The following is a 26,788-nucleotide window of genomic DNA, read 5'->3' on the forward strand; positions in this document are numbered from 1 at the left end:
AGCTGTGGCCGTAAGGTAGTCGGTGCCTGCCGCGGCGGCAACCCTCAGACCCGTTGGTGGTCACCGGCGGTGAGGGATGACGTCAAGCTGAAGAAGGAGTCTTATCGGGCCTTCCTGGCCTGTGGGACTCTGGAAGCAGCTGGCAGGTATCGGCTGGCCAAGCGGAATGCGGCTTTGGCGGTTGCCGAGGCAAAAACTCGGGCATGGGAGGAGTTTGGCGAGGCCATGGAAGCCGACTTCCGAACGGCTTCGAGGAAATTCTGGTCCACCATCCGACGTCTAAGGGGGGGAAGCGGTGTGCCATCGACACTGTGTATAGTGCCGATGGGGCGCTTCTGACCTCGACCCGGGACGTTGTGAATCGGTGGGCGGAGTACTTCGAAGACCTTAATCCCACCGGTCTTCCTCTGGGGAAGCAGAGCCTGAGGACTCTGGGTTGGGCTCTCGTATCACTGGGGTTGAAGTCACCGAGGTTGTCAAAAAACTCCTCGGTGGCAGGGCCCCGGGGGTCGATGAGATCCGCCCGGACTTCATTAAGGCTCTGGATGTTGTGGGCGTGTCATGGTTGACGCGCCTCTGCAACATCGCGTGGACATCGGGGACAGTGCCTCTGGACTGGCAGACTGGGGTGGTGGTTCCCGTCTTTAAGAAGGGGGACCGGAGAGTGTGTTCCAACTACAGGGGAATCACACTTCTCAGCCTCCCTGGTAAGGTCTATTCAGGGGTACTGGAGAGGAGGGTCCGCCAGGAAGTCGAATCTCGGATTCAGGAGGAACAGTGTGGTTTTCGTCCTGGCCGTGGAACACTGGACCAGCTCTATACACTCTTCAGGGTCTTTGAGGGTGCATGGGAGTTTGCCTGTCCGGTCTACATGTGTTTTGTGGATTTGGAGAAGGCATTCGACCGTGTTCCTCGGAAGGCCCTGTGGGGGGTGCTTCGGGAGTATGGGGTACCGCACAGTCTTATCCGGGCTGTGCGGTCCCTGTATGCCCGGTGCCAGAGTCTGGTCCGCATTGCCGGCAGTAAGTCGGATTCGTTCCCGGTGAGGGTTGGGCTCCGCCAGGGCTGCCCTTTGTCACCGATTCTGTTCATAACTTTTATGGACAGAATTTCTAGGCGCAGCCTTGGCGGGGATGGAGTCCGGTTTGGGGGCCTCAGCATTGCATCACTGCTTTTTGCAGATGACGTGGTGCTATTGGCTTCCTCAAGCCGTGATCTTCAGCTCTCGCTGGAGCGATTCGCAGCCGAGTGTGAAGCGGCCGGGATGGGGATCAGCACCTCCAAGTCCGAGGCCATGGTTCTCAGTCGGAAAAGGGTGGTATGCTCCCTCCGGGTCGGGGAGGAGGTCTTGCCCCAAGTGGAGGAGTTCAAGTATCTTGGGGTCTTGTTCACGAGTGAGGGTAGGATGGAACGGGAGATCGACAGACGGGTTGGTGCAGCGTCTGCCGTCATTCGGACCCTGTACCGGTCTGTCGTGGTGAAGAGGGAGCTGAGCCGAAAGGCAAAGCTCTCGATCTACCGGTCGATCTACGTTCCTACCCTCACCTATGGTCATGAACTTTGGGTCATGACCGAAAGAACTCGATCCCGAATACAAGTGGCCGAAATGAGTTTCCTCCGCAGGGTGGCTGGGTTCTCCCTTAGAGATAAGGTGAGAAGCTCAGTCATCCGGGAGGGACTCGGTGTAGAGCCACTGCTCCTCCGCGTTGAGAGGAGCCAGTTGAGGTGGCTCGGGCATCTAATAAGGATGCCTTCTGGACGCCTCCCTCGGGAGCTGTTTCGGGCATGTCCCACCGGCAGGAGGCCCCGGGGGCGGCCCAGCACACGTTGGAGAGACTATGTCTTTCGGCTGGCTTGGGAATGCCTCGGGGTCCCATCGGATGAGCTGGAGGAGGTGGCTGGGGATAGGGACGTCTGGGCTTCCCTTTTAACGCTGCTGCCCCCTCGACCCGACCTCGGATAAGCGGAAGACAATGGATGGATGGATATATATATATATATATATATATATATATATATATATATATATATATATATATATATATATATATATATATATATGAGATGAGATGAGATGAGATATATTACATTAAATAAATTAAATATAATAAATTCACATTAAAAACATATTTTTCATCCATCCATCCATTATCTGCACCGCTTATCCTCAGTAGGGTCGCGGGGGTGCTGAAGCCCATCCCAGCTATCTCCGGGCAGTGGGCAGGGGACACCCTGAACTGGTTGCCAGCCAGTCGCAGGGCACACGGAGACAGACAACTCACTCGCTCATTCTCACCTAGGGACAATTTGGACCGGCCAATTAACCTGACATGCATGTTTTTGGAACGTGGGAGGAAACCGGAGTGCCCGGAGGAAACCAACGCAAGCACGGGGAGAACATGCAAACTACACACAGGAAGGTTCGATCTCATGACCTCAGAACTGTGCAGCACACGGCGCTAACCACTGTGCCGTCGTGCTGCCATATTTTTCATACTATCCTTAAAATAATTCTCAAAATAGATTAGTAAAATGAGCTCAAGCGTGTTGAAATAAGCATGTTTTGCTGTATCAGATAAATCCCAAAATTATTTTCTTATTTAAAAAAAAACAAGGTTTGAAAAAGTAGCAAAATAAAAGTATTTTTCAAGAATTTTACTTAAGTTGCCATGCAATTGGCTGACAACCTATTCAGGGTCCACATTGTCCACTGCCCCAAGTCATCCTTATGGGCTACAGTGACTCCACAACTCCAGTGAGGATAAGAGGTTGATAAATGTATGAATGAACAATTTTAAAATCAAATAATAAAATTAGGCAACTCTATTTATTTATTTCTATTTATGTTTGTGACAATTAGCAGTTGAATGTCCAAAATGGCCAGTCGCTAAATCTCGTGTTTCAAGTCAAAAGGTTTCCATTAAAGAGTCCTTCTGCTGCCCGATTCTTTCAATTCATTTAGCCAAATCTCTGATGAATCCCAAGAGGTCAATTGAAGGCCAATTTGTGCCTCCTCCAGAGACGAGATCCCCGTTGTCTGCGAGACCCCGGCATCACAGACAAGGCGCCAGCTACCGGGATGATGTCGGGGCAGCGGAAGACCGCCGGACCGACCGCCGCCTCCCTTGGCAGGACGTCAGCTGCCCAAAAACAACCCACACCGAGTAGCAGGAGGGCAACGGATAGCCCTTATTCCACCAGCCAAACTGCAGGTTTGTTTGTTGTTGACAGACCATATTTTCTACCAGTGGCGGGCCATGCATTTCAAACCTAGCCCTTCAGTAATGCAATGTCTTAATCTATCCAGCCCTCAATAACGATTTTATAGCTGTAAAACCTTTACTCCAGCTACAACTGTGATACGTACAAAGACAACATCAATAATAACCTCAAAATTGCAATATTTTTAAGCAATGTAGCCACAGTTTATCCACCCAAATTCTTTTTTATTTGTACACAAAATCCTATCTCCTTTCTTCACTTACTAGTGCACAGGTGGTAATTTAAATCTCAGTTTCTTTCAGCAATGAGCGAAAGAAGCTCCACATACTTTACTTTGTTATTGGGTCCATCAGGCTTTCTAGCCTCGAAGTTCCCCGACCTTTCTTAATGATTTCCAGCTTTTATTTAAAATGGAGTTGAAGGTAAATGATAGGTAGGTAGGTAGGTAGGTAGGTAGGTAGGTAGGTAGGTAGGTAGGTAGGTAGGTAGGTACTTACTTACTTACTTACTTACTTACTTACTTACTTACTTACTTACTTACTTACTTACTTACTTACTTACTTACTTACTTTAATCATCCCGTAGGGAAATTCACACTTCCAGGTGTCTCCTTTGTTGTTTATTAACAGATTAACAGGATGCCCTCAGGGTGCTTTGTTGTAGTTTAGCCACAGCGGAGTGGATGACGTCACACGCTCGTCCAAAAGTTTGACGTCGCTGCAGCAGATGGAAATCTTTGTGCCCAGGGATACACCACCTCGTGTTAGCGAGTCCACCTCCTCTCCGCTTCCCCCAGGCTTTCGTGTCTCTGTGTAACAGCGCTGAAGCCGGGTAGTCTTTAAGTTTAACGGCGGTTGGCACCATTACTTTGGTGTGCTACTGCCCCCTGGCCAATCATAGTTTGTAAAAACGCTGACATATCCATACGCCAAATAGAATGCTGTTGTTCCGCCAAGTCGGAATCTGATTGGTAGAAGAAACAGCTTTATTGACACTTATGTTATGTTACATGGCCTGCAGAACTGATTGTGAAGACTTCCAGGTAGATTTCTGACCCTAACAACAATTAATGGCTGAAATGTGATCGGTTGAATGCTTACATTTAAAAACACATCTGGAAGCAGCAGGACGAAGAGAGAACCAATGAAAGGAAGCTGGCAAACAATTTGAAATTACTTTATAAGTATTCATGGACGAAATATAAATAACATCAGATGATTCTGTTTTATGCAGCAGGGCGGCGCAGTGATTAGCGCGTGTGCGGCACAGTTCTGAGGTCATGACATCGAACCTTCCTGTGTGGAGTTTGCATGTTCTCCCCGTGCTTGTGTGGGTTTCCTCCAGGCACTCTGGTTTTCTCCCACATTCCCAAAAACATGCATGTCAGGCCAATTGGCCGGTCCAAATTGTCCCAAAGTGAATGAGCGAGTGAGTTGTCTGTGTGCCCTGCAACTGGCTGGCAACCAGTTCAGTGTGTCCCCTGCCCACTGCCCAAAGATAGCTGGGATGGGCTCCAGCACCCCCGTGACACTACTGAGGATAAGCGGTGCAGATAATGGATGGATGGATGAGTCCGTTTTTTTTTAGGCCAGCAGAAAAGCCCTTGCAGGCCCTGGCGGCCGACCACAGTTTTCTTCTCACATTCATTTCTCTAAATCACTCTCAATATTTTGGTACCATATTACAAAGAAATACTAATCCGAAAAAATACAGAACAATGAGTAATTAACAATATCTTCTTTAAGTAAAAAAAAATAAAAATTAAAAAAAATATGTACAGTATATAATATACGAATAACATTGTTTTGGCAATCATCATGCTTGTTGTGATAATGCCGTGTGTATGTGGTGGGGTTGGCGGGTGTTGAGCTATTTGCCAATGTTGTGTTAGCACATAGCTGAGTGTATACAGTGCCATGTTAAATACTGCATAGTGTCCTCAATGTATGTGCGGCCTCGTGGTTAGCTGACAACATGGAGGACAGTTACCGATGGGCGCCCGCACGGGCTCTTGTGGACAACCACGTCCATGTGATGTTCTCTTCTGCTTTGTGCTGTTGTTGAATTTGAAAAGAAGCTCAAGAAGAACTCGAGGTTGAATCTAACCCTGACTTCTGAGTTGTGCCAGCCTGTTTAGAAAATACTGAGTTTTCAGGTCCAGGCATAAAAACCACAAGACATTTGAGAAGTTACTTCATTTGTACTTTACGCATGTGTTGGTTCATTAGTTTATTTTTTTGTTTATTTATTCATCAGTTAGCGAATTAGGCAAAAAGTATCTGAGGCTATGCAAAATCTGCAAAGGTTCTGCGTCTGTAACAACCTGTGGCTTCACTTTGCTTTTGGATCCAGCGTTTTTATCGTGTCCTCCAAATGATGGTGTGAACATTTTTGGGTAATGACACACCAGAAACAACAAATGGAGTCGAGGTGACAAAATACAGCTTACCAAGCACAAATGTTGGCACCCGCTGTGTAAATAGGGTGTTGACACAGAAATGATCTAGGACCACATTGTCATTACTACAAGTGTTTTAAATACATACAGTGCATCCGGAAAGTATTCACAGCGCTTCACTTTTGCCACATTTTGTTATGTTACAGCCTCATTCCCAATTGTATTAATTTAATCTCTTATCTCAAAATTCTACACAAAATACTCCATTATGACAATGTGAAAAGTTTTTTTTTTTTTTTTTTACTTTTTTTGAATTTATTAAATATAGAAAACTAAGAAATCACATTTACATAAGTATTCACAGCCTTTGCCATGAAGCTCAAAATTGAGCTCAGGTGCATCTTTTTTCCACTGATCATCCTTGAGATCTTTCTACGGCTTAATTGGAGTCCACCTGCAGTAAATTCAGTTGATTGGACATGATTTGGAAAGGCACACACCTGTCTATATAAGGTCCCACAGTTGAGTGTGCATGTCAGAGCACAAACACCAAGCATGAAGTCAAAAGAACTGTCTGTAGACCTGCGAGACAGGATTGTCTTGAGGCACAAATCTGGGGAAGGATACAGAAAAAATTCTGCTGCTTTGAAGGTCCCAATGAGCACAGTGGCCTACATTATTCGTAAATGGAAGACATTTGGAACCACCAGGACTCTTCCTAGAGCTGGCCGGCCTTCTAAACTGAGCGATCGGGGAGGAAGGGTCTTAGTCAGGGAGATGACCAAGAACCCGATGGTCACTCTGTCAGAGCTCCAACGTTCCTCTGTGGAGAGAGGAGAGCCTTCCAGAAGGACAACCATCTCTGCAGCAATCCGTCAATTAGGCCTGTATGGTGGCCAGACAAAAGCCACTCCTTAGTAAAAGGAACATGGAAGCCCGTCTGGAATTTGCCAAAAAAGCACCTGAATGACTCTCAGACCATGAGAAACAAAATTCTCTGGTCTGATGAGACAAAGATTGAACTCTTTGGTGTGAATGCCAGGCGCCATGTTTGGAGGAAACCAGGCAACGCTCATCACCAGGCGCTCTTGACCTCAGGCTGGGGCGAAGGTTCATTTTTCAGCAGGACAACTACCCAAAGCACACAGCCAAGATCTCAAAAGATTGGCTTCAGAACCACTCCGTGAATGTCCTGGAGTGGCCCAGCCAGAGTCCAGACTTGAATCCGATCGAACATCTCTGGAGAGATCTGAAAATGGCTGTGCACAAACGTCTCCCATCCAACCTGATTGAGCTTGAGACTTATTGCAAAGAAGAATGGGCAAAACTGCCTAAAGATAGGTGTGCTAAACTTGTGGGATCATATTCAAAAAGACTTGAGGCTGTATTTGCTGCCAAAGGTGGATCAACAAAGTATTAAGCAAAGGCTGTGAATACTTATGTAAATGTGATTTCTTAGTTTTCTATTTTAAATAAATTCAAAAAAAGTAAAAAAAAAAAAAAAAACTTCTTCACATTGTCATAATGGAGTATTTTGTGTAGAATTTTGAGATAAGAGATTAAATTAATAAAATTTGGAATGAAGCTGTAACATAACAAAATGTGGAAAAAGTGAAGCGCTGTGAATACTTTCCGGATGCACTGTACCTATCAACCTTAGCTAATTGCTCCCCTTATGAATGACTGCAATGTGCCAATAGAAAACCTTACAAAGAGAACGTGGTACCCATTTACTCACAGCGAGACGGACTAGAACAAAAACAAAAATCATTTAAATAAGTTAATTTACCAAGCAAACTACACAAACATTGTCTGCATCTTTCTTAGTTCTTTCCCCACTTGCAGTAAATCTAGTGTTGCTCACTGTACGTAGCACTATATATTTATTTTTTTCCCCACGTCCAAAAATTGTTATACAATGTACACAATTTAAAATGGTCAAAAAACATTTAAATTACAGGGACAACATATAAGTTCACAGGTGTGTTGAATACAGGTCCCGGAAGCTACGAGATGAGCGTTTTTCTGATTTTGGCTCATGTTCTCACAGCGAACAGCGAAAACAACGACACGGGCCAACGGGAGCAGGCGGGTGTACTGGTGGGTGTGTTCATGGTGATGCTCGTCATGGCAACGGGCATCCTGGTGTCCGTGTATGTGTACAATCACCCCACTTCACCCACCAGCCTCTTCTTCATGGAGGTCAGTGTAGACAACAGCTAAGATGCTTTAGAGGTCTAGTGGTTAAATTCCAGCGCTCTCACCATGGCCCGTGTTTAATTCTCATTGCGTACATTTTTTAAATTTTTGTCTGTACCCCCATTTGCGCATTAACTAATGAATCGTTGCATTTATATATACAAGTCAAGTCAAGTCATTTTTATTTGTATAGCCCTAAATCACGAAGAGTCTCAAAGGGCTTCACAGATTATTACACTATATTACACAGACTATTTTTCAGCCGACGAGAAGAGTAGGTTATTTATATGCTATGGAGGAAGTGTATAAAATGCGCAACTGTTACACATCAATAAATACGGTAGCTCTTAGTTTTAACGGCATGCGCCCTGTAGTTCAGTGCGCCTTATATATGAAAAAAAAAAAATACTTTTTGTGTGTGCACCTTAAAATCCGGTGCGTCTTACATTGCAGAAAATATGGTTAATTAATCATTTCACAAGATTTGTGTGGGTTTTCTTGTCATGATAGACAACCATCGTTTGGCATTTTTTGCGCTGTAAGGAGCACCGTTTTATAAGGCGTACCCCCCTAAAATTAGTCTTGAGATTTTATTTTATATATATATATATATATTTATATATATATATATACATACACACACACACACACACACACACAAAGTGCACAAGACGAAAAGGCAAATGATCTGCATTTAGATTTAAAACTACAGTAAAGGTTATGCATTTCTGCATTCATCAGGCGAAATAAATTGCTGATAATTTGATGCAAAGGGAATCGAAACCGGATCCCGGCAGGTGAACGTTGGCCACTAATTGGTAATGCCCAGTGTGCAGTTAACACATTGGGCATTACCAATTATGTCATTATCACACTTTTCTTCGTCACGGTGCTAAATTGTTGATGTTATTTTTGGACATGGACTTGAGAATATTGTCAGACATTAAATCGGTCCGTGGTACAGAAAAAGAGTAAGAGGACTTAAATACAGTATTGTATTGCCGACTCTCAAAGTCTTAATGAAGCGCACGAGATTCTGAACTGAATAAAGAGAAAGGCATTTTGGGAAATCTGCCATTCTACAAAATGAATGCATGACCGCACGCAGTCAACATTTGTCACTTACAATGCTTAATTTCATACAGGAATAAGTCAAAATAATTATAAACCGATATTAAATCACTCATTTTTTCTTATTCCTCTCACATGCTGTGATAATGAGACCTATTATCTTTTCATGCACTTATTTACGTTTCTAGTAGCTTGGTGGTCAAGATTGGGCGCAAGTACAGCTATCCCGTTTCAATCCTTCCCAACATTGTTATGCAAATGTGGTCAACGATAAATATCGACTGATCATTGCACAAATATGATAATACAACAAAATGCATTTCCAGTTTTTTCTGTACATAAGGCACATGTTTTAAATTCTGGCCAATTTGGGGTTTTTGGGTGTCCCTCATAGTCCAGAAAACACGGTAATTTTATTGGTAAAATTAGCGTTCATCAATGCATTTGGTGTGATCATCTGCAGCGACGCCCGGTCCATTGGCCCACCATGAAGTTCCGCCGCGGCTCGGGTCACCCGTCCTACGCCGAGGTGGAGCCGGTGGGCGTGGAAGGAGACGGCCTGGCGGTAATTGACCCCAAGCAGTCCTTCGTCATGGCCATCAGACGAGAGAGCGAGCAGAAGGAAGGCTTCATCGTCCCTGACCCCAGGGAGTGCTTCCTCCGCTCGGAGAGCACCTGACTACGACTCCCAGAATGCTTTTGGATGCGGCGCGCTCTCATGTTGATTCCTCCATGAGGAAAGGAGAGAACAGTGGTACCTCTTGATACGAGCACCTCTACACATCAGAATTTTGATACACAAAAATCTACCTCACTTTACGAAGGAAAATCCAGTCCCAGAGGGTACCGCTTGAGACAGCTTGAGACTGCTCAACGCTCATGACCGCTCATCCCCATTTGCGCATGCGCCTCCTGCCATCAGGCACCTGATTCTGCGCCCTTGGTTATAGCTGTAGTACCTGTATTCTGCAGCAGGTTTGTTTCGGTTGCATCTCTTTAATCACATATGATAGCATCTCCTTATTGGGATTTTTTTCTAAGACGGCAAATTAAAAAAGGGGAATGTTGACAATAGAAACGAAGCAAGAAATAATAAAAAACACAAGAGTGGACTTCATGAGTTCCCAAGCCAAGAAGTACAATCGGGCAGCAGCGAGCGCCGATGACAAAGCCGCGAAAGCGTTCACGCAGTGCTTTGCTGCAATAATTTATTGATGCAAAAAAAAAACAGCAAAGAGTGGGACGAACCAGAGACTCTGGCTTCTAACAAAGGAGATCAGAGAGGTGCTGTCTATGTGGGAAGAAGTTACTGCTTTCGTTGAAAAAAAAAAAACATTCAGAAAAAGTGGCAACTGGTCCTCTGTCAACTCTCTTTAATGAAAAATGCTTTATGTGTTTCCGCAACATTTTGAAGGGGAAGGAGAAAGAAATCTCCTTGGAAACATTTCTTTTTAAAAGATCTGTAGAAAGTGATAGTGTTTCAACTCTGGCTAAAGAAAGTGATGAATTAAACTGAAAAATTGTGGCGAAAAAACGGTTGTGTTTGCGATTATTTAAAGTTACAGTGACTATAATTTTAAGTGTTCAGTTAGTGCTTGTGTATCATCATACGTTGGGCGCCGTCACTCTTGCCGCACCCCGCTTTTTATTTTGTAACTATGCTATTTATCTTATTAATGTATTTTTTTATGTTTACCTAATATCTAAATGTGGTTTTAGTTTATCAGGTAAATGTGTTTTATGGCTATTTTGGGTTCACTAAGATGCTTTTGGGAGGTTGGGAACAGACGAATGATTTTTTAAGTATTTCATATTGGGAGAATGTGCTCGTTACACGGGCAATTCGAGCTACCAGCACATCCTGGAACAAATTTAGCTCGTATGTAGAGGTACCGCTGTATTTAGACGCAGGCTTGGCCTCTTCCAGTGGGGTGCTTTCATGTTATTTGTGAAGACAAACATGGAGGGACGTCATGAGCGAGATCGCTGTTATGTGTCAGCGTTCCCCGACGGAGGAATGTCTTCACTCTGTGTCATTTCCTCTTTTCCAAATTTCAAACTAAATTCCTCACGTTGTCCGCCTTCCTGTGTAAGGTTCAAAAGGTCTTTGCTGACGTTCATCTTCAAGGAAAACTTTATTTTCTATAGATTTTGCTCCCGCACAAATATGTACACTACTATTGTATACGTAAACATTGGGTGGGGGGTTGGGGTTTTTACTCATTTAACACTTTTACATGTATTTTTCTAGGTGGTACTATTATAAAAATGATCTTAAACTTGTGACAAAATTTGCAACATTTCGATGTTAGCAATGGCCAAACAGTAGCGGGAAGGAAGGCATCAAGAAAGAAGGCACTTCAGAAGTCTTTGGTCCAAAATTTAACTTTTCTTGTCTTCTGAAACACAATGAAACAAAAGAAAACATCAATTTCTTTTACAAATATAAAAACTAAAAATTTTTTTAGGCTAAGCAGAAATCAATAATGGGACCAATGTACCAGCAACTATGCCGACAATTTCATTGATTACTGGTTGAAAAAAAAGTGTGTTACGATTTAATATTCGAAGTAGAACAGGGTTGGGCAAACTACGGGCCATATCCTTTTAATCCAGCCTGCCGAATAAAACTATACATATATATATATATATATATATATATATCATCTCATCAGCCGTACCGCTTATCCTCATTAGGGTCGCGGGGGGGCTGGAGCCCATCCCAGCCATCTCCGGGCAGTGGGCAGGGGACACCCTTAACTGGTTGCCAGCCAATCGCAGTATATATATACTGGACTGTCTCAGAAAATTAGAATATTGTGATAAAGTTCTTTATTTTCTGTAATGCAATTAAAAAAACAAAAATGTCATACATTCTGGATTCATTACACATCAACTGAACTATTTCAAGCCTTTTATTATTTGAATATTGCTGAATTTGGCTTACAGCTTAAGAAAACTCAAAAATCCTATCTCAAAATATTAGAATATCATGAAAAAGTATACAAGTAGGCTATTCAACTAATCACCTGAATCATCTAATTAACTCGAAACACCTTGCGAGGGTTTCCTGAGCCTTAAAAACACCCAGCTTGGTTCAGTAAACTAAATCACTGCTGATCTGACTGCTGTCCAGAGGACCATCGTTGATACCCTCCATCAGGAGGGTAAGACTCAAAAAGAAATTTCTCAAAGAGCAGGCTGTTCACAGAGTGCAGTTTCAAAGCATATCCACAAAAAGTCTGTTGGAAGGGAAAAATGTGGCCAGAAACGCTGCACAACCAAGAGAGATGACCGCAGCCTTAACAAAATTGTGAAGAAGAGCCGCTTCCAGAATTTGAGGGAGCTTCAAAGACTGTGGGCTGAAGCTGGAGTCCAGGTATCAAAAGCCACAGTTCACAGACGTGTCCGGGAAATGGGCTACAATAGCCGTATTCCCATGGTCAAGCCACTTCTGAACTCAAGACAACGGAAGAAGCGTCTGACTTGGGCTATGGAGAAGAAGCACTGGACAGTTGCAGAGTGGTCCAAAGTCCTCTTTTCAGACGAAAGCAAGTTTTGCATTTCATTTGGAAGTCAAGGCGCCAGAGTCTGGAGAAAGGCTGGAGAAGAGCAAAATCCAAGTTGCTTGAAATCCAGTGTGAAGTTCCCACAGTCAGCAATGGTTTGGGGAGCCATGTCAGCTGCTGGTGTTGGTCCACTGTGTTTCATCAAGTCCAGCGTAAATGCAACTGTGTACCAAGAGATTTTAGAGCACTGCATGCTTCCATCTGCTGAAAAGCTCTATGGAGATGAGGATTTCATTTTCCAGCATGATCTGGCACCTGCCCACAGTGCCAAAACCACCAGTAACTGGTGCACTGACCATGGCATCACTGTCCTTGATTGGCCTGCTAATTCCCCTGACCTGAACCCCATCGAGAATTTGTGGGGTATAGTTAAGAAGAAGATGAAAGACACCAGACCTACAAATGCAAATGAGCTGAAGGCCGCTATCGAAGCATCCTGGGCATCAATAACACCTCAGCAATGCCACAGGCTGATTGCCTCCATGCCACGCCGGATTGATGCAGTAATCCGTGCAAAAGGATTCCCAACCAAGTACTGAGTGCATCAATGGACATTTTCAAATGTTTGATTTAGTTTTGCTGTTATAAAATTATTTTTTTACTTGGTCTGAGGAAGTATTCTAATATTTTGAGATAGGATTTTTGAGTTTTTTTCAGCTGTAAGCCAAAATCAGCAATATTCAAATAATAAAAGGCTTGAAATAGTTCAGTCGATGTGTAATGAATCCAGAATGTATGACATTTTTGTTTTTTTAATTGCATTACAGAAAATAAAGAACTTTATCACAATATTCTAATTTTCTGAGACAGTCCAGTATATATATATATATATATATATATATATATATATATATATATATATATATGTCATGGGAACCTGTCGTGGGTTCAAATCCAGCTCCAGACTTCCTGAGTTTGTATGTTCTCTTCGTGCTTGCGTGGGTTTCCTCCGGGCACTCAGGTTTCCTCCCACATTCCAAAGACATGCATTGTGTGCCCTGCGATTGGCTGGCAACCAGCTCAGGGTGTCCCCTGACCACTGCCCGAAGATAACTGGGATGGGCTCCAGCACACCCGCGACCCTAATGAGGATAAGCGGTACGGCTGATGAGATGAGGTATTACTACTACTTTTGATACAAATAAGTATTTTGTAGCCAGCCTTGTCCCTTTTTTTTCTGTTTGTGTCCGCTTCAAAAATGCTACAGAATTACTAAGAAACCAAATATCTATTTTAGTTTTAAAAAACAGGGACATAACATATTATTTTAAAAATATTATATTTTCAATTTTAAAAAACACAGCATAAATACTATGAATAATAGTACAGTTGAGCTATAACACAAAAATACTACTACAGAACTATTACAAAAATACTAGTCCCAAAATACCAAGGTAACAATACATAAATACCACAAAAAGTACAAAAAATCTTTAAGAATACTACAGGGGAATAACTACATAAATAGTCCTGAGATATTACGACAGAAATTCTATAATACAGAAATACTACTACAGAATTACTACCAAAAAAATCTCCTTCAGAATTACTACAAAAATTCGACTCCAGAAATAATATGGAAACTGCACAAAAATACAGAAAAAGTACAAAAATACTTGTATGGAAATACTACAAAAAAACTAGAGTAATACTACAAAGTGTAAAAGTTGGTCTAGCAGGGTATTGCCCAAACCTTTTTGAGCCAAGGCGCGATTTTTTAATGAAAAAAATCTTCGAGGCATACTGTAATACAAATGTTTACAAATTGAAAAATGTTTAAAAATTGATATACAGCACCAGTTTAATGTTTTGGCTGAAACTAGCATGTCAAAACCGTGTATCCTACAAAACCAACAAACAAGATGCCACAAAATTCTGAACTGAAAAATGAGTCACTGCTACCAATGTAAAAGTTAGTCTATAACAGTGCTTCCTAACCTTTTTTTTAAGCCAAGACAAACCAGAAAATAAGTCAAATATGTTCAAGATTTTCACTTGAAATTATTTTAATATTTTTTGCAGCCCTATCGTTAACTGCTTCATCCAACAAAATAGGTTATTAAATATTCTTTACTGCCTCGTGAACAGCTACTTCGTATATAGAATGAAAATGATGGTAATCTACTGCCTCCTATCTATTCATGAACGCTACAGTTACTCGAAAGATCACTCAAATAAAGCAAATATAATGAGAAATGGTATGTTTTTTCTGCAAAGATAAAATAGGCAACTGCCTGCTGCACCCTCAAATAGGGGCCTCATTTATGAAACAATGCGTAGATCACTAAAGGTAGTAATAAAGAAAACACTTGAAGTCTGTGCAAAACAAAAACTCTCCGATTTAAAAAAACAGTACGCACGCACGCCCCACGCCTGTTTCTCTTTCTAAATCACAATCAACTGCAAAATATGCGCCCGTGAGGGAACCGCCCCTTAATGCCTATGAAAGGCCAAGGGAATGCCCTTGATAATTATTTAGATAGGCTCCCTCTGAAGTCTCCCGTGCGGCTTATCTTCTAACAGTGCCCGATAAGTTCGTCTTCCCGAGTGCATGCAATTTTTATCCAGCTATCTCCTAATTGTCTCAAGAGCTAAAGGTAGTGTACCTGGCACCAGAACACCCTAGGACACCATTACTTTCCGCCTGTTTTAGACACTCAAGTGACAAACACCCCTCTGTCAACCGATCACTACCCGGTGGTGAGTTGGCTCAGATGGTGGGGAAAGATGCCGGTCTGACCTGGCAGACCCAAGCGGGTTTTGAGGGCCTGTTTGGAACGTCTATCAGAAGAATTTTAAATCACACCCCTGGCAGAACTGTGCCCATGTCTCGAGGGAGGGAGGGGACATTGAGTTGAATTGGACCATATTCCATGCCTCCGTTGTCGAGGCTGCTGAGCGGAAATATGGGCGCATGGTAGTCGATGCCTGCCGTGGCGGCAACCCTTACACCCGTTGGTGGTCATCGGCAGTAAGGGATACCTTCAAGCTTAAGAAGGAGACTTATCAGGCCCTCCTGGCCTCTGGGATCTGGAAACAGCTGGCAGGTAACGGAAGGGCAAGCAGAATGCTGCTTTAGTAGTCGGCGAGGCACAAACACAGGCATGGGAGGAGTTTGGTGTCTTCCAAACGGCTTTGAGGAAATGATTTTCCACCACCCGGCGTCTTATGGAGGAGAGTGGTGTGCCATCAACACTGTGTATAGTGGAGATGGGGCGCTGCTGACCTCCACCCAGGACTTTGTGAAGTGGTGGGCATGTCTCTGCCATATTGCATGGCCATCGGGGACACTGCCTCTGGACTGGCAGACTAGGATGGTGGTCTCCCTATTCAAGAAGGGGTACCGGAGAGTGTGTTCAAACTACATGGGAATTTTTTAGCCTCCCTGGCAAGGTCTATTTGGGGGTACTGAAAAGGAGTATATGTCAGGAGCCAGAATTTCATATCCAAGAGAAACAGTTTGGCTTTTGTCCGGACTGTGGAACAGTGGACCAGCTCTACACGCTCTGCAGGTTCCTAGAGGGTGCATGGGAGTTTGTTTTGTGGACATATGGTGTACACCTTATTTTCTGCATACGTAGTCTTTTATAAATGAGGCCCCAGGTCTTACACCACACTGGTTGACAAACACTGCTCTAGAACCCTGCTGAGACAGGTTGTATAATGTGACCAAAACTATTTAAACGCTGCGTCATTTGTGTTCCAGTGACCTGGACGTGGGATGGCCGGCAGTCGTCTCCTCAGCTGTCTGGACGAGCTCAGGGTGAAAGGCTGCAAAGACAGCATTGTTTTTTGTTTAAGGTCGATGACGTCATGTGGGTCAGGTCGCATCACGCAGCTGCGTGAGATCGCAAAACGGGCTTACCATGACTGGGACGGTCTTGGCCTTGCTCGAGTGAGACTGCGGATCTACGTCCAAACCGGCGCTCCTCAGCGCTGCGATCCTGGCAGAGATGTCACTGATCTGGGACGGAATGTACTAAATAAGTATTTCAGCAATGCTAATAATTTGATTGCTGATCAAAACTACTACAGACTGTGTTCCTATACATTCATTAAAGTGCTTTATTCAGTGTTTGTACGGGAGCTTGAAATCCTTGAAAATGCTTGAATTTGAATGTGTTTTTAAGAATTGAAAAGGACTTGAATTTTGTTTGTAAATGCTCGCCAACACTGCTTTCTTGTGACTTCACTCTTCCATTGCATGTATTTTCCCTAATGATTAACGGCAGCTGTATAGTTTGTATCATGTTGTCCTATGTAGCATCTTTAAAGGTGTACAAACCTTGTTAATTACACTGCTTTTTTGTATGGTTTTATATCAGCCAGTATGCCCGAGTAATTGTACAGTGGTCACTCTACATATGGGATTAATTTGTTCCCGGATCAAGCTTGTATCTTTAAATTTGCCCCATTTTAAATAACTGAAAACCAATTGATCCGTTCCTGGTCACCCTAAATACCATCAATTTCAGGCTACAGAGCATAAAAACTGCATGCTTGATTTTAGAACTAAAGTAAGTTTTGTCTTGTACAATCTGTACCATACTGAAAGCAGCACAGGCAGAGCCATCAAAATGAACAAATTCACAACCATTTCTTACATTTGAAACCCTGCACATAAATCAAATCAAATTTATTTGTTAAGCACTATTCAGGCAAAAAATTGCCACTCAGTAAAATCCCCACTAACTGATGGTGGAGGAGTCAGAGAGACAGGTGCTGGCTAAGTGCGGCAGTACGAGTTAGCACAGCAAAAAAACAACATTAGTGTGTGGATCAGGTCTGTATGGCTGAAAATGCACATTCTAACTGGGACAAACTGATGCTGGCAGTGGGCTGTCTCGAGCAATCGGTCCTCTAGTAGTAATGTCTTGAAATTCTTCTAACTTGGATTTTCTCTCGTACGTCGGGCAATATTTTTGCTCAAAAGACATCATTAATATTTTGTTTGTTTGTTGTACATGATTCAATTGTTTGTTTGTTTGTACATGATTCAGATTGAATCGTTTCTTGTACATGATTCAATTGTTTGTTTGTTTGTACATGATTCAAATTGAATCGTTTCTCCGGCGCCGTCACGAATGGCAGCCACTCCAGCAGCTCCCGTGTTATTTTCGATTGTTCTCAGTTATTTTCGATTGTTCTCAGCTTAGGGATGCTGCTGGAAAAGTGAATTTCCCTTCGGGGATGAATAAAGTATCTATCTATCTATCTATCTATCTATCTATCTATCTATCTATCTATCTATCTATCTATCTATCTATCTATCTATCTATCTATCTATCTATCTATCTATCTATCTATCTATCTATCTATCTATCTTTTATTCAAATTTGTCATAAATAGCGTAGTGTAGCTTATATGTTAAAGGGGCCACTAGATTTAAAACACTGTAAATATACACAATCCTGCTTCACAACACCCCAAACATGACAAATTAAAAAGGACTCAAATGCTCACCTGAAGCTCGGACTGGTGAACACGGGCGGCCGCAGACGCGACCTGTTCCTCCAGAAAGAACAGCTCTGTGTCAGATGTGCTCCTGGAGATTCCCCTAGCGCGCTCTTCCAGCTCACCCAGCTCAGCCTCAACTCTGTACACAGAGCCCGCCGCTACGTAAACCTGCGGACAAGTCCAGTGATAGTACCAGCCTCCACTGAAAGAATGTGATGAAACGTCGACATTTTCTAAAATCCTATGTGGTCGTTCCTGATTAAGCCCTGAGCTAGAACCTACTTTCTCTTCAAGTGCAGAGAACTGCTGATCCAGTTCTTTGGGGTCAGAGTTTGCAGGCAAAGAAGAGGCAGAGGAACGACGACTGTCACGGCCCTCTACACCCTGGAGCAGCTCCTCTGTGGCATTGAGAACCTTCAGAACTTCAGTTGTGATGCTGCACAGAGGCGCTGCAGAGTACTGCTGCGGACACAATCAGATATAAGGTACAAGAAAACTTGTTGAGACTGTTTTTTCTCAGTTACAAAATTCTACAAAAGATAAACACTTAATTATGAAGGACCACCCACCTGTCTATTGATTATTCCATAGAATGTGAATTTGAAAAACTTATTTTATCAATTTCCTCAATAGCAGCCTGCCTCAGTTGACCTGCTCTGAAATCCAGGATACACTCTAGACTGTTGATATTACACCCGCAGGGTTTCTATGAGAACATTATTCCAGTTTAGAGAAGACCTGGGCACTCCAGTCCTCAAGGGCCGCATGTCCTGAATGATGTCCGAGGTTTCTCTTCCTGAACTCGGGTCGTAGTCAAGATGGCGGCGCGTTGTGCATACGCTGCGGCTCGGGCTCCAGTTCGTCTTTTGTTTTTCAGTGTCCCCTGATCCCTCTTATTTTCCCTTCGACTCCCTTCGCATTTACAATAATATCCACTACATCCCGAGGGATATACAGAGACCACCGGATCTCCCTGGAAGATTTGCCCGCCTGCCGACAATGACAACGACGGAGCAAAGGCTGAGCTAAGCTTAGGCTAAGCTAAGAAGGCGACCACACAGACCAGCGCTCCCAAGCATGTTCAACCAACGCCAGATCCATCGTCCACAATGAGTGAATAGAGCTGCGGGTCGCCACCAACAACGTCCGTAATTGGAGGATTTTTTTTTGCCATCACGGAGTCTTGGCTTTCCCGATGCCGCATTACAACACCGGCTCGAACGAGACGAAGACTCCGGTAAAAACAGGGGTTGTAGACTACGCGCTACAATAATAGCCGAACCCTTGACACACACTGATCACTCGATATGGAGTTTCTAGCAGTATCGTGCAGACCCTTCTATGTACCGGGAGAGTTAACTGTGGTCTTTGTGTTTGCTGTATACCTTCCACCGCTAACAGTTTCACCGGATGCTAACGTCAGCATAGCGCTAAATCTCCTGCCCGCTGCTATCATCAAACAGCAGCTTGCACACCCCAACGGAGCTTTGTCGTCGACGGCGACTTTAATCGGGCATGTTTATGGACTGTACTCCCCAATCCATTCAATTGTGGACTGAGCAATTCGGAAAAACACTGGACTATGTGTAATGTAAGATCAAACATTCGGTTGTATCCGGCAACTCTGTTAGTCAGTTAGTTCTTTGTTCCTTTGTCTCTTTGTTTCCTTATCCTCACTGTAAATATGGAACTGGAGTCGTCCAATTTCGTTGTCCAAGCATATCCCATGTTGTAACAATGACAATAAAGGCATATTCTATTCTATTCTAGAAATTATCAGCTCGTCAGCAAGCTGGCAGGAGTATGTTAACGATGCTGGTGATTGGAATCACCTGTATTGGAGCAGAGAAAATCATGCAGGACACGCAGCCCTTCAGGACCGGAGTCGCAGGGATGCTCTAAAATTACACCTAACTTTTCCCTCATTGTCAACGAGCATTTTAAAGTTTTAGCTTCACAACTTTTTGGATGAAAGGCTTCATAGGTACTAACCTCCCACAAGCTGTTTTCCCTGTAAGATCCCAAAATGTAATCCAGATTGTAGTGTAGAATAATCAAACTGTCACAGTGTGCAAAAGTGGTTAACAAGCCTTGACTTGGTGTATCTTACCTGTTTCAGCAAGGTGGAGATGAAGTGCACTGTAAAGTACACTTCAGCATCACTAGTCTACAGATTGCAGGAAGCGCAAGCAATAGTATAAGTGAGAAGTTAGGAAAGAAAGTGCTTGGTTAATTCACACTGAAGCAACAGTTGACCAATAACATTTCTCACATTTTTGACCTCCTGCAACAGGAAATTATCATCAGCGGGTGCTATATCTCTTCTTCTGTTCTCATCTTTGGCTGCCGCTTCACCTTGTTCCTTCCGTCTTCCAGTCGGAGGACTGAGTGGAGGATCTACACTTTTGGGCGTTTCTGAGATTTCTCTTTTAGTATGCTTTTTAGCACCTTCGAGCAAAGTAAACTGATCCCCTTGTACATGTTTGATACCTCCTCTCTTGTCTGTCTTTGCATCCTTAACACGTTCCGTATTGTCTGACTTGTACATATCATTTTTGGTTCTCCTGTCTCTGTCCGTCTTGCCGTCCCCAGGTTTGTTTTTCTCTTTTGTGTCCTCATTGAAGTCCTTGTCCATTTTGACCTTGTTCATTTTCTTTCCGGTTTTGGAGTCTTGATTATTCTCATTTTCTGGTTTTGCATCCTTTTTTTTCTTGTCAGTCTGCATACCCTTGTTTCTGCTCATGTGTACCTTTGCATCATCTTCCCTCTCTTTGTCTTTCTTAATATCCTTTTCGATAAACTTGTGTACTTTGGTTTTCTTGTCCCAGAATTGGTCTGCTTTTGCAGCCTTGTCTGCTTTTGTGTCACAATTACGATCTTTCCTTAAGTCAGCCCTTTTGTTTTTGCCGGTGACTGTTTTTGCATCCTCGTTCCAGCCCTTGTGCGTTTCTGTATATTTTCTCCGGTCCTTATCTTTGTTTGCATCAATGTTCCCTTCCGGGTCTGTGTTAGGATACCTGTTCCAGACCGACCATATCTTCGCATCTGCGTTCCAATCTTCCCTGGGCTTATCTTCCACATTCCTTTTGGTGTCCGTCTTGGTTTCTTCATCCCTGACCTTCTCTGTCTGTGCATTCTTGTTTAAGTCCGGATCTTTAAAACAGTCCACATATGTTTTTGCCTTTTGGTCCCAATCCTTAGCTGTCATGTGTTCCAACTTGCTGTCAGTTTCTGTCCGTACATCCCTGTTCTTGTCATTGTCTGTCAGAGCCCTGTTGCTCCAGTCCCAGTCTACCTGTGGATCTGTGTCCCTGTCTTTGATGCTCTGATAATCCTCTTTTCTCTCCTCGTATGTTGGAGCATCCTTGTCCAAGGCATCACCCGCTTCCAATTCTTTGTTCTCCTCTAATGAACTGTCCCCTTTGCTCTTTTCATTTATATAGAAATGTTTATTGTCTTTGACCTCCAGATATGTGTTTAAAGACATGTTCATTTCTTTGCCGGTCTTCAAGATCTCTTGATTTTGGGTTTCTGTGTGCTCATTCATTTTGTAGGGCTTTGCATATGAGTTCTGGTCCCTTTCTGTCGTTATATCCTCTTTTTCTTCCATTTTGGCTTTGAAATTCATAATCTCATCATCTGTGTCCTTGTATTTATTTATGTCCATTTTCTCTTTCTTGTCAGTTTTTGTGTTTTCTTCCAGGTCCAAGGCTTTATTGTTCCTTTCTTCGTTTGACGTTATGCCCCCGTTCCCATCTGTCTTTAAGTGCACTTTGAGGTCCTCAACTGAATTGTTCTTGTCTTTCTCTGTGTTTGTGTCCTCACAGAGTTCCACTGTTGTTGTTGTTTCCTTTTTTTTCTCCACACCTTCCTTTGCATTCTTGTCCTCATTTATATTAAAGACCTCATTCTTCTCATCATCCTTTTGCTTTACCATCTTGATACTAATCTTGACCTCTGTTGTATCCTCATGCAGATATTCTTTTGCCTTGTAACACTTAAAGTCTGTCATTGAGGTCTCCACAGTCTCATCTGTGAGGGTATCTTTATTTCCATTTTCACCTGCCTGTAAAGTCTCTTTCTTTCCATCATCTCTCTTTTTGTAAATTTCTCCATCCTTCTCATCTTCATTTGTGTTTACATTCTTTGTCCATTTCTCATCTGTATTTTCTTTGTCTTTCCTTTTATCAAATGTCTTTGTATCCTCATTGATTTTCTGATTTGTCATTGTCCTATCATCTTCCTCCTCGTCAGCTATTGTGGACATGTTACAGTTCCCATCACCATTCCTATCCGTCTTGGTATTTATTTTTGCAATATCACTAACCTTTATTTCATATGTACTTACATGAGATGGTTCTTTGTCCAGATTGTTATTGCTCCTTTCATTGTCTGCATATTCATTCACTCCCTGATTTGCCATAAAGTCCATTGTTCTTGTTTTTGCAATATTTTCATTGATATTCCCACTCTCCATATTTCTGTCCTTTTTGTTTGCATCTTCCGACTCAGAATTTTTTAGAAAGTCCTGATTTGTGTCTGTTTCCTCTTCAAGGTCTCCAATTGCACCATTCCTATCCTTGTGTCTGTTTAAATTCTTGTTCCTTTTCTCTTCAGTCTGGGTGTCCTCTTCCTGCTCATCTTCTGCATTTATATTCATACTAATGCCCTCCAATTCTATCCTGTCGACACTTTCTAAGGTAATACTTTCCTTTGTAGTCATGCGCTTGTCCTCTTTCTTCTCATCCAAATTGGTCTCTTTGTTGCTTTTCTCATGATTGTTTGACCTCTGTTTTTTCTCACAAACAAAATTGTTAACTGATATTTTATCCCCAATACTGTGTTCACTGGTCTCTAACTCCATATGTTTTTTATCTGTCTCTCTCAGTGTCTCTAAATTTTCAATCCTGTTTTCACCAGTCTTTAAGTGCACTGTCAGATCCTCTACTACCTTGTTTTCATTGTTGTCTGTCTTCGTGTCCTCACAGATTTCAGTGGGATATGTTGTTTCCTTTTTTGTCACAACGCCTTTCTTTGCATTATTTTTTGCATCTCTATTCAAGACCTCTTTGTTCTCATTATCTGTTTGCTTTTCCATCTTGATAGCATGATTGAATTTATGTTTATCCTCTTGCAGATATTCATCTGCCTTGTTCCAGTCAAAGTCTGTCTTTGTTGCCTCCTCTGTCTCATTTGTCAGGGTATCTCCGTTCCTAATTTCACCTGCCTGTAGGGTCTCTTCATCATTTCTCTTTTTGTCTATGCCTTCGGACATGTCTCCATCTTTATCTTTGTTCACATTCTTTGTCCATTTGTCATCCATGTTTTCATCTTCTTTCCTTTTATCAGATAAATTTGTATCGTCATTGTTTTCGCGATTTGTCATTGTCCTATCTTTCTCCTTGTTCGCTATTCCATACTTTTCACAGTTTTCAGCTTCATTTCTTTCATCCGTCTTAGTATTCATTTTTGCAATCTTACTCACTTTAGTTTCATCTTTACTCATGTGACATATTTCCTTGTCCAGCTTTTCATTCTCATTTCTTTCATTGAGTATGTATTCATTCATTACCTCATTTGTCAAAAAGTCAACTGTCCTCTCTGCAGTATTTTTGTAGAGTTTTCTATTCTCATCCCTTCTGTTTTCTCTCCTTTCATCATCCGTCTCAGAATAATTTACATGATCCTGGTTTGTCTCTGTATCCTCTTCCAGTTCTCGAAGTGCCTCGTCCCCATCCTTGTCTTTGTTTTTACTCTTGTTCCTGTTCTCCTTTCTCTTTTTGTCTTCTACCTGCTCATGTTCTGTATTCATATTTATATTAATGTTCTTTAATGTTATCCTGTCATCCTTTTCTAAGGTAATATTTCCCTCCTTATTGTCCTCTTTCTTCTCATGTGTATTGGTGTTAACATTGTGTTTCTCATAAATGTTTGCTTTCCGTTTTTGCTCATAAACATCTTCATCTCCATCACTGTTCTTTGAGTCCACACTTTTCTTATTTGTCTCTTTCAGTCTCTCTAGATTCTCATTCTTCTTCTCATCGGCCTTTATGGACACTGTAAGATCCTCAACAGTTAAATTTTCATTTTTGTTGGTCTTTGTGTCCTCACAGATATCGATTGGATTAATTCTTTCCCTTTTCATCTCCATGCCTTCCTTTGCATTTGTATTGTCATCCGTATTCAAAACCCCTTTCTTCTCATCATGTGTTTGCTTTTTCATATTGATATTAGTGGTGACATCTGTTGTATCCTCTTGCAGACATTCATCTTCCTTGTTCCAGTCAAAGTCGGTCTTTGAGGCCTCTTTTGTCTTATCTGTCATGGTATCTGTATTCCTATTTCCCCCTCCCTGTAGAGCATATTTCTTTTCTTCATCTCTCCTCTGGTCCATCTCTTCACCCTCATCTCTGTCTTCATTTGTTTTCAGATTCTTGGTTAGCTTCTCATCTAAAAAAATTTCTTTCGTTGTATCAGATGTCTTTGTAACCTCGTTGATTTCTTGATTTGTCATTGTCCTATCATCTTCCTCTTCATTAGCTATAGTGTACTTCTTACAGTTCTCATCTTCAGTACTCTCTTCTGTTTTGGCATTAATTTCTGCAATCTTACTTACTTTAGCTTCACGTTTACTTATCTGACATGTTTGCTTGTCCAGCTTTTCATTTGAGTTCCCCTCATTTTCTGTGTGTATCATTGTTTGTAACTGCATTCTTTCATTTGTCATAAAGTCAACTGTCCTCTTCTTTTCAGTATTTTCATTGATGTTCCAACTGTCATTTCTTCTATCCTCTATCCTCTCACCATCTGAATCAGAATATTTTACAGAGTCCTGGTTTGTCTCTCTGTCCTCTTTTAGGTCTCCAAATGCCTCATCAGTGTCCTTGACTCTGTTTAGATATGCATTCCTGTTGTCCTCTGTCGGTTTGTCCTCTTCCTGCTCATCTTCTGCATTCATATTTAAATTAATGTCCTCTTTTGTTAGCCTGCCATCCGTTTTTATGAAAAGCTTTACCTTCTTGTTCATGTTCTCTTCCTCTTTCTTTTCATTTGTATTGTTGATCTCATTGGTGATTAAGTCCTCACTTTTCTTGCCTGCCCCTCTCAATGTCTTCATATCATCATTAGTTTTCTCTTCATTGATTTTATAGTCCGTCATCACATGAGCTGTCCTCTTTTCATTGACCCCAGTCTCCTTTTTCTTGTTCTCGTCTGTCTTGTCATAGTCGTTCCACTCATCATAGGTCCTTGAGTCATTACCCTGTGTCTCTTTCTCAGGTGGTTCTTTCACATTATCATTTGTAATTGTATTCTCTTTTATCATTCCATCTGGGTTTTCATCTTCGTTTGAGTTTAAACTTATCTTTCCGTCCCTTTTCTCCTGATTCTTTACAGTTTTCCGCATGTCCTCCATTGTCAATGTTAACATGCTCCAAATAATTTTGTCAAACTCAAAATCCTCCTCCTCACTCTCCCACTGCCTGGCCCTGTCCTCCTGGATGTCATCCTTCTTTGGTTCTCCATTTTTATCTACCATTTTCATTTCAAACTGATACTGTCCCTGTCTTATTTTTTTCTCTTGTTCTTTTATCATTCTTTTAACATTTAATTCTTCACCTGACGCTGCTACTGAAACGTTTTCATTGAGTGGTACTTCTGGCTCTTCTTGTAGTTCATTTCCCATGGATTGCCAATGTGCAGCTGCTGTTTCCAACCATTGTTCTTTATCTATCATCATCTGTCCTTCCTCTTCTCCTATTCGATCCAGTTCGTCCTCAGTGGAGGAAAACTGTGAGGCACTGACCAGACTGGCCAGGTGGCGCACCTGAGTGGCCTGTGCAACCTTGTCCTCTTGCAACCTCCACAGAGTCTCCTCGTGACTAACATCCTCACGATCCAGTTCGTCTTCAGTGGAGGAAAACTGAGTGGCGCCTGCTTGATTGGCTAATCGGCATAGTCTCACTTCCAGTGCCTCTTCTTCCTCTTCTTCTCCTTCTTCTTCCTTGTTTTCCTCCTCGTCTGTGACTTTATCTAACTCCTCATCTGTAGAGGAGAACAATGTAGCTCGGACTTCTTTCTCAAGCTGGCTAAGTTGATGATTGAGCTGTTCATTGTCTCTGTAGTTACAGATACCGTCACACCTTTGGTTCTCTTCACCAATTCCTGCTCGGTCTAGTTCATCCTCTGTGGATGAAAAGTACGCCAGTCTGGATTTAGCCACCAGCTTGTACAATCTAGATTTCATCTCCTCTTCATCAACCTCATTTTTCTCAACCTCTAGTTCCTCTGCTGGTGAGTTCATTTCCATGTCGTCCTCTTCATCATCGTGCTTTTGCATGTCACTGTTGTCCTTTGCGTACCAAAGACAATCATCCCTGACTGATAAATCAGAGGCGCATTCTGCAGATTGGGTTTCATCCAACATAAGTTCAGGATTTGGTTGATTGATGCTGACATCTGGGCAGAGTGGCTCAGGAGTCAATGCATCGGGAGTCAAAGTGTCGGGAGAGTCGGCGTCCGAGTAAGAAAAAGAATGCTCGTCTTTCCAGTTATCCTGTGAGTGAGAAGAAGAGGATGTAAGTTAAGTCAAGTAAATTAATTTTTGTGATTCATTTAACACATTAGAGCCCTTCCTAATGGAAATAATTGACGATTGAATTCAGTCAACCATTTGGGACTGCAATAAATTGTTAGATTAGTGCAGGGTGCTGGTTAGATAATAGGTTACCGATTAGACTAAAAGGATAATGTAAAAATACCACTCACACCTCCGGCCTACATTGAGAAAGTTTAACTTGATGATGATCACCTTAGTGTTAATAACAAAAAAACAATAAAGTTATTCAATGCTAGATTTGTGGAAATAATTGAT

General features: G+C 42.3%; 2 protein-coding genes across 10 annotated transcripts in view; one reads left to right on the forward strand and one right to left on the reverse strand.

Moving 5' to 3' along the window:
- The window catches only part of plxdc2a (plexin domain containing 2a), a 24,659-nt gene extending 14,128 nt beyond the window's left edge, over positions 1-10,531 (forward strand). Inside the window, exons 11-13 of one of the 2 annotated variants that reach the window (XM_088326566.1) lie at positions 3,020-3,212; positions 7,671-7,822; positions 9,354-10,531. In XM_088326566.1, coding sequence (XP_088182692.1) covers positions 3,020-3,212; positions 7,671-7,822; positions 9,354-9,569 — 561 coding nt within the window. In that variant the 3' untranslated portion in view covers positions 9,570-10,531. The remainder of the gene's footprint in view (positions 1-3,019; positions 3,213-7,670; positions 7,823-9,353) is intronic. The other variant, XM_088326575.1, reaches the window with a different exon arrangement.
- The window catches only part of myripa (myosin VIIA and Rab interacting protein a), a 26,831-nt gene continuing 10,291 nt past the window's right edge, over positions 10,249-26,788 (reverse strand). Inside the window, exons 11-16 of one of the 8 annotated variants that reach the window (XM_088326532.1) lie at positions 20,189-26,470; positions 20,027-20,083; positions 18,199-18,375; positions 17,923-18,084; positions 16,325-16,423; positions 13,572-16,230 (exon numbers count right to left, since the gene is read on the reverse strand). In XM_088326532.1, coding sequence (XP_088182658.1) covers positions 16,135-16,230; positions 16,325-16,423; positions 17,923-18,084; positions 18,199-18,375; positions 20,027-20,083; positions 20,189-26,470 — 6,873 coding nt within the window. In that variant the 3' untranslated portion in view covers positions 13,572-16,134. Of the gene's footprint in view, positions 11,290-13,571; positions 16,231-16,324; positions 16,424-17,922; positions 18,379-20,026; positions 26,471-26,788 lie in introns of those variants that run through there. The other 7 variants (XM_088326523.1, XM_088326515.1, XM_088326506.1 and 4 more) reach the window with 7 other exon arrangements.

Source organism: Urocampus carinirostris, chromosome 1 (assembly GCF_059441175.1).
Source record: "Urocampus carinirostris isolate Australia breed hairy pipefish chromosome 1, RoL_Ucar_1.0, whole genome shotgun sequence".
Classification (NCBI taxonomy): Eukaryota; Metazoa; Chordata; class Actinopteri; order Syngnathiformes; family Syngnathidae; genus Urocampus; species Urocampus carinirostris.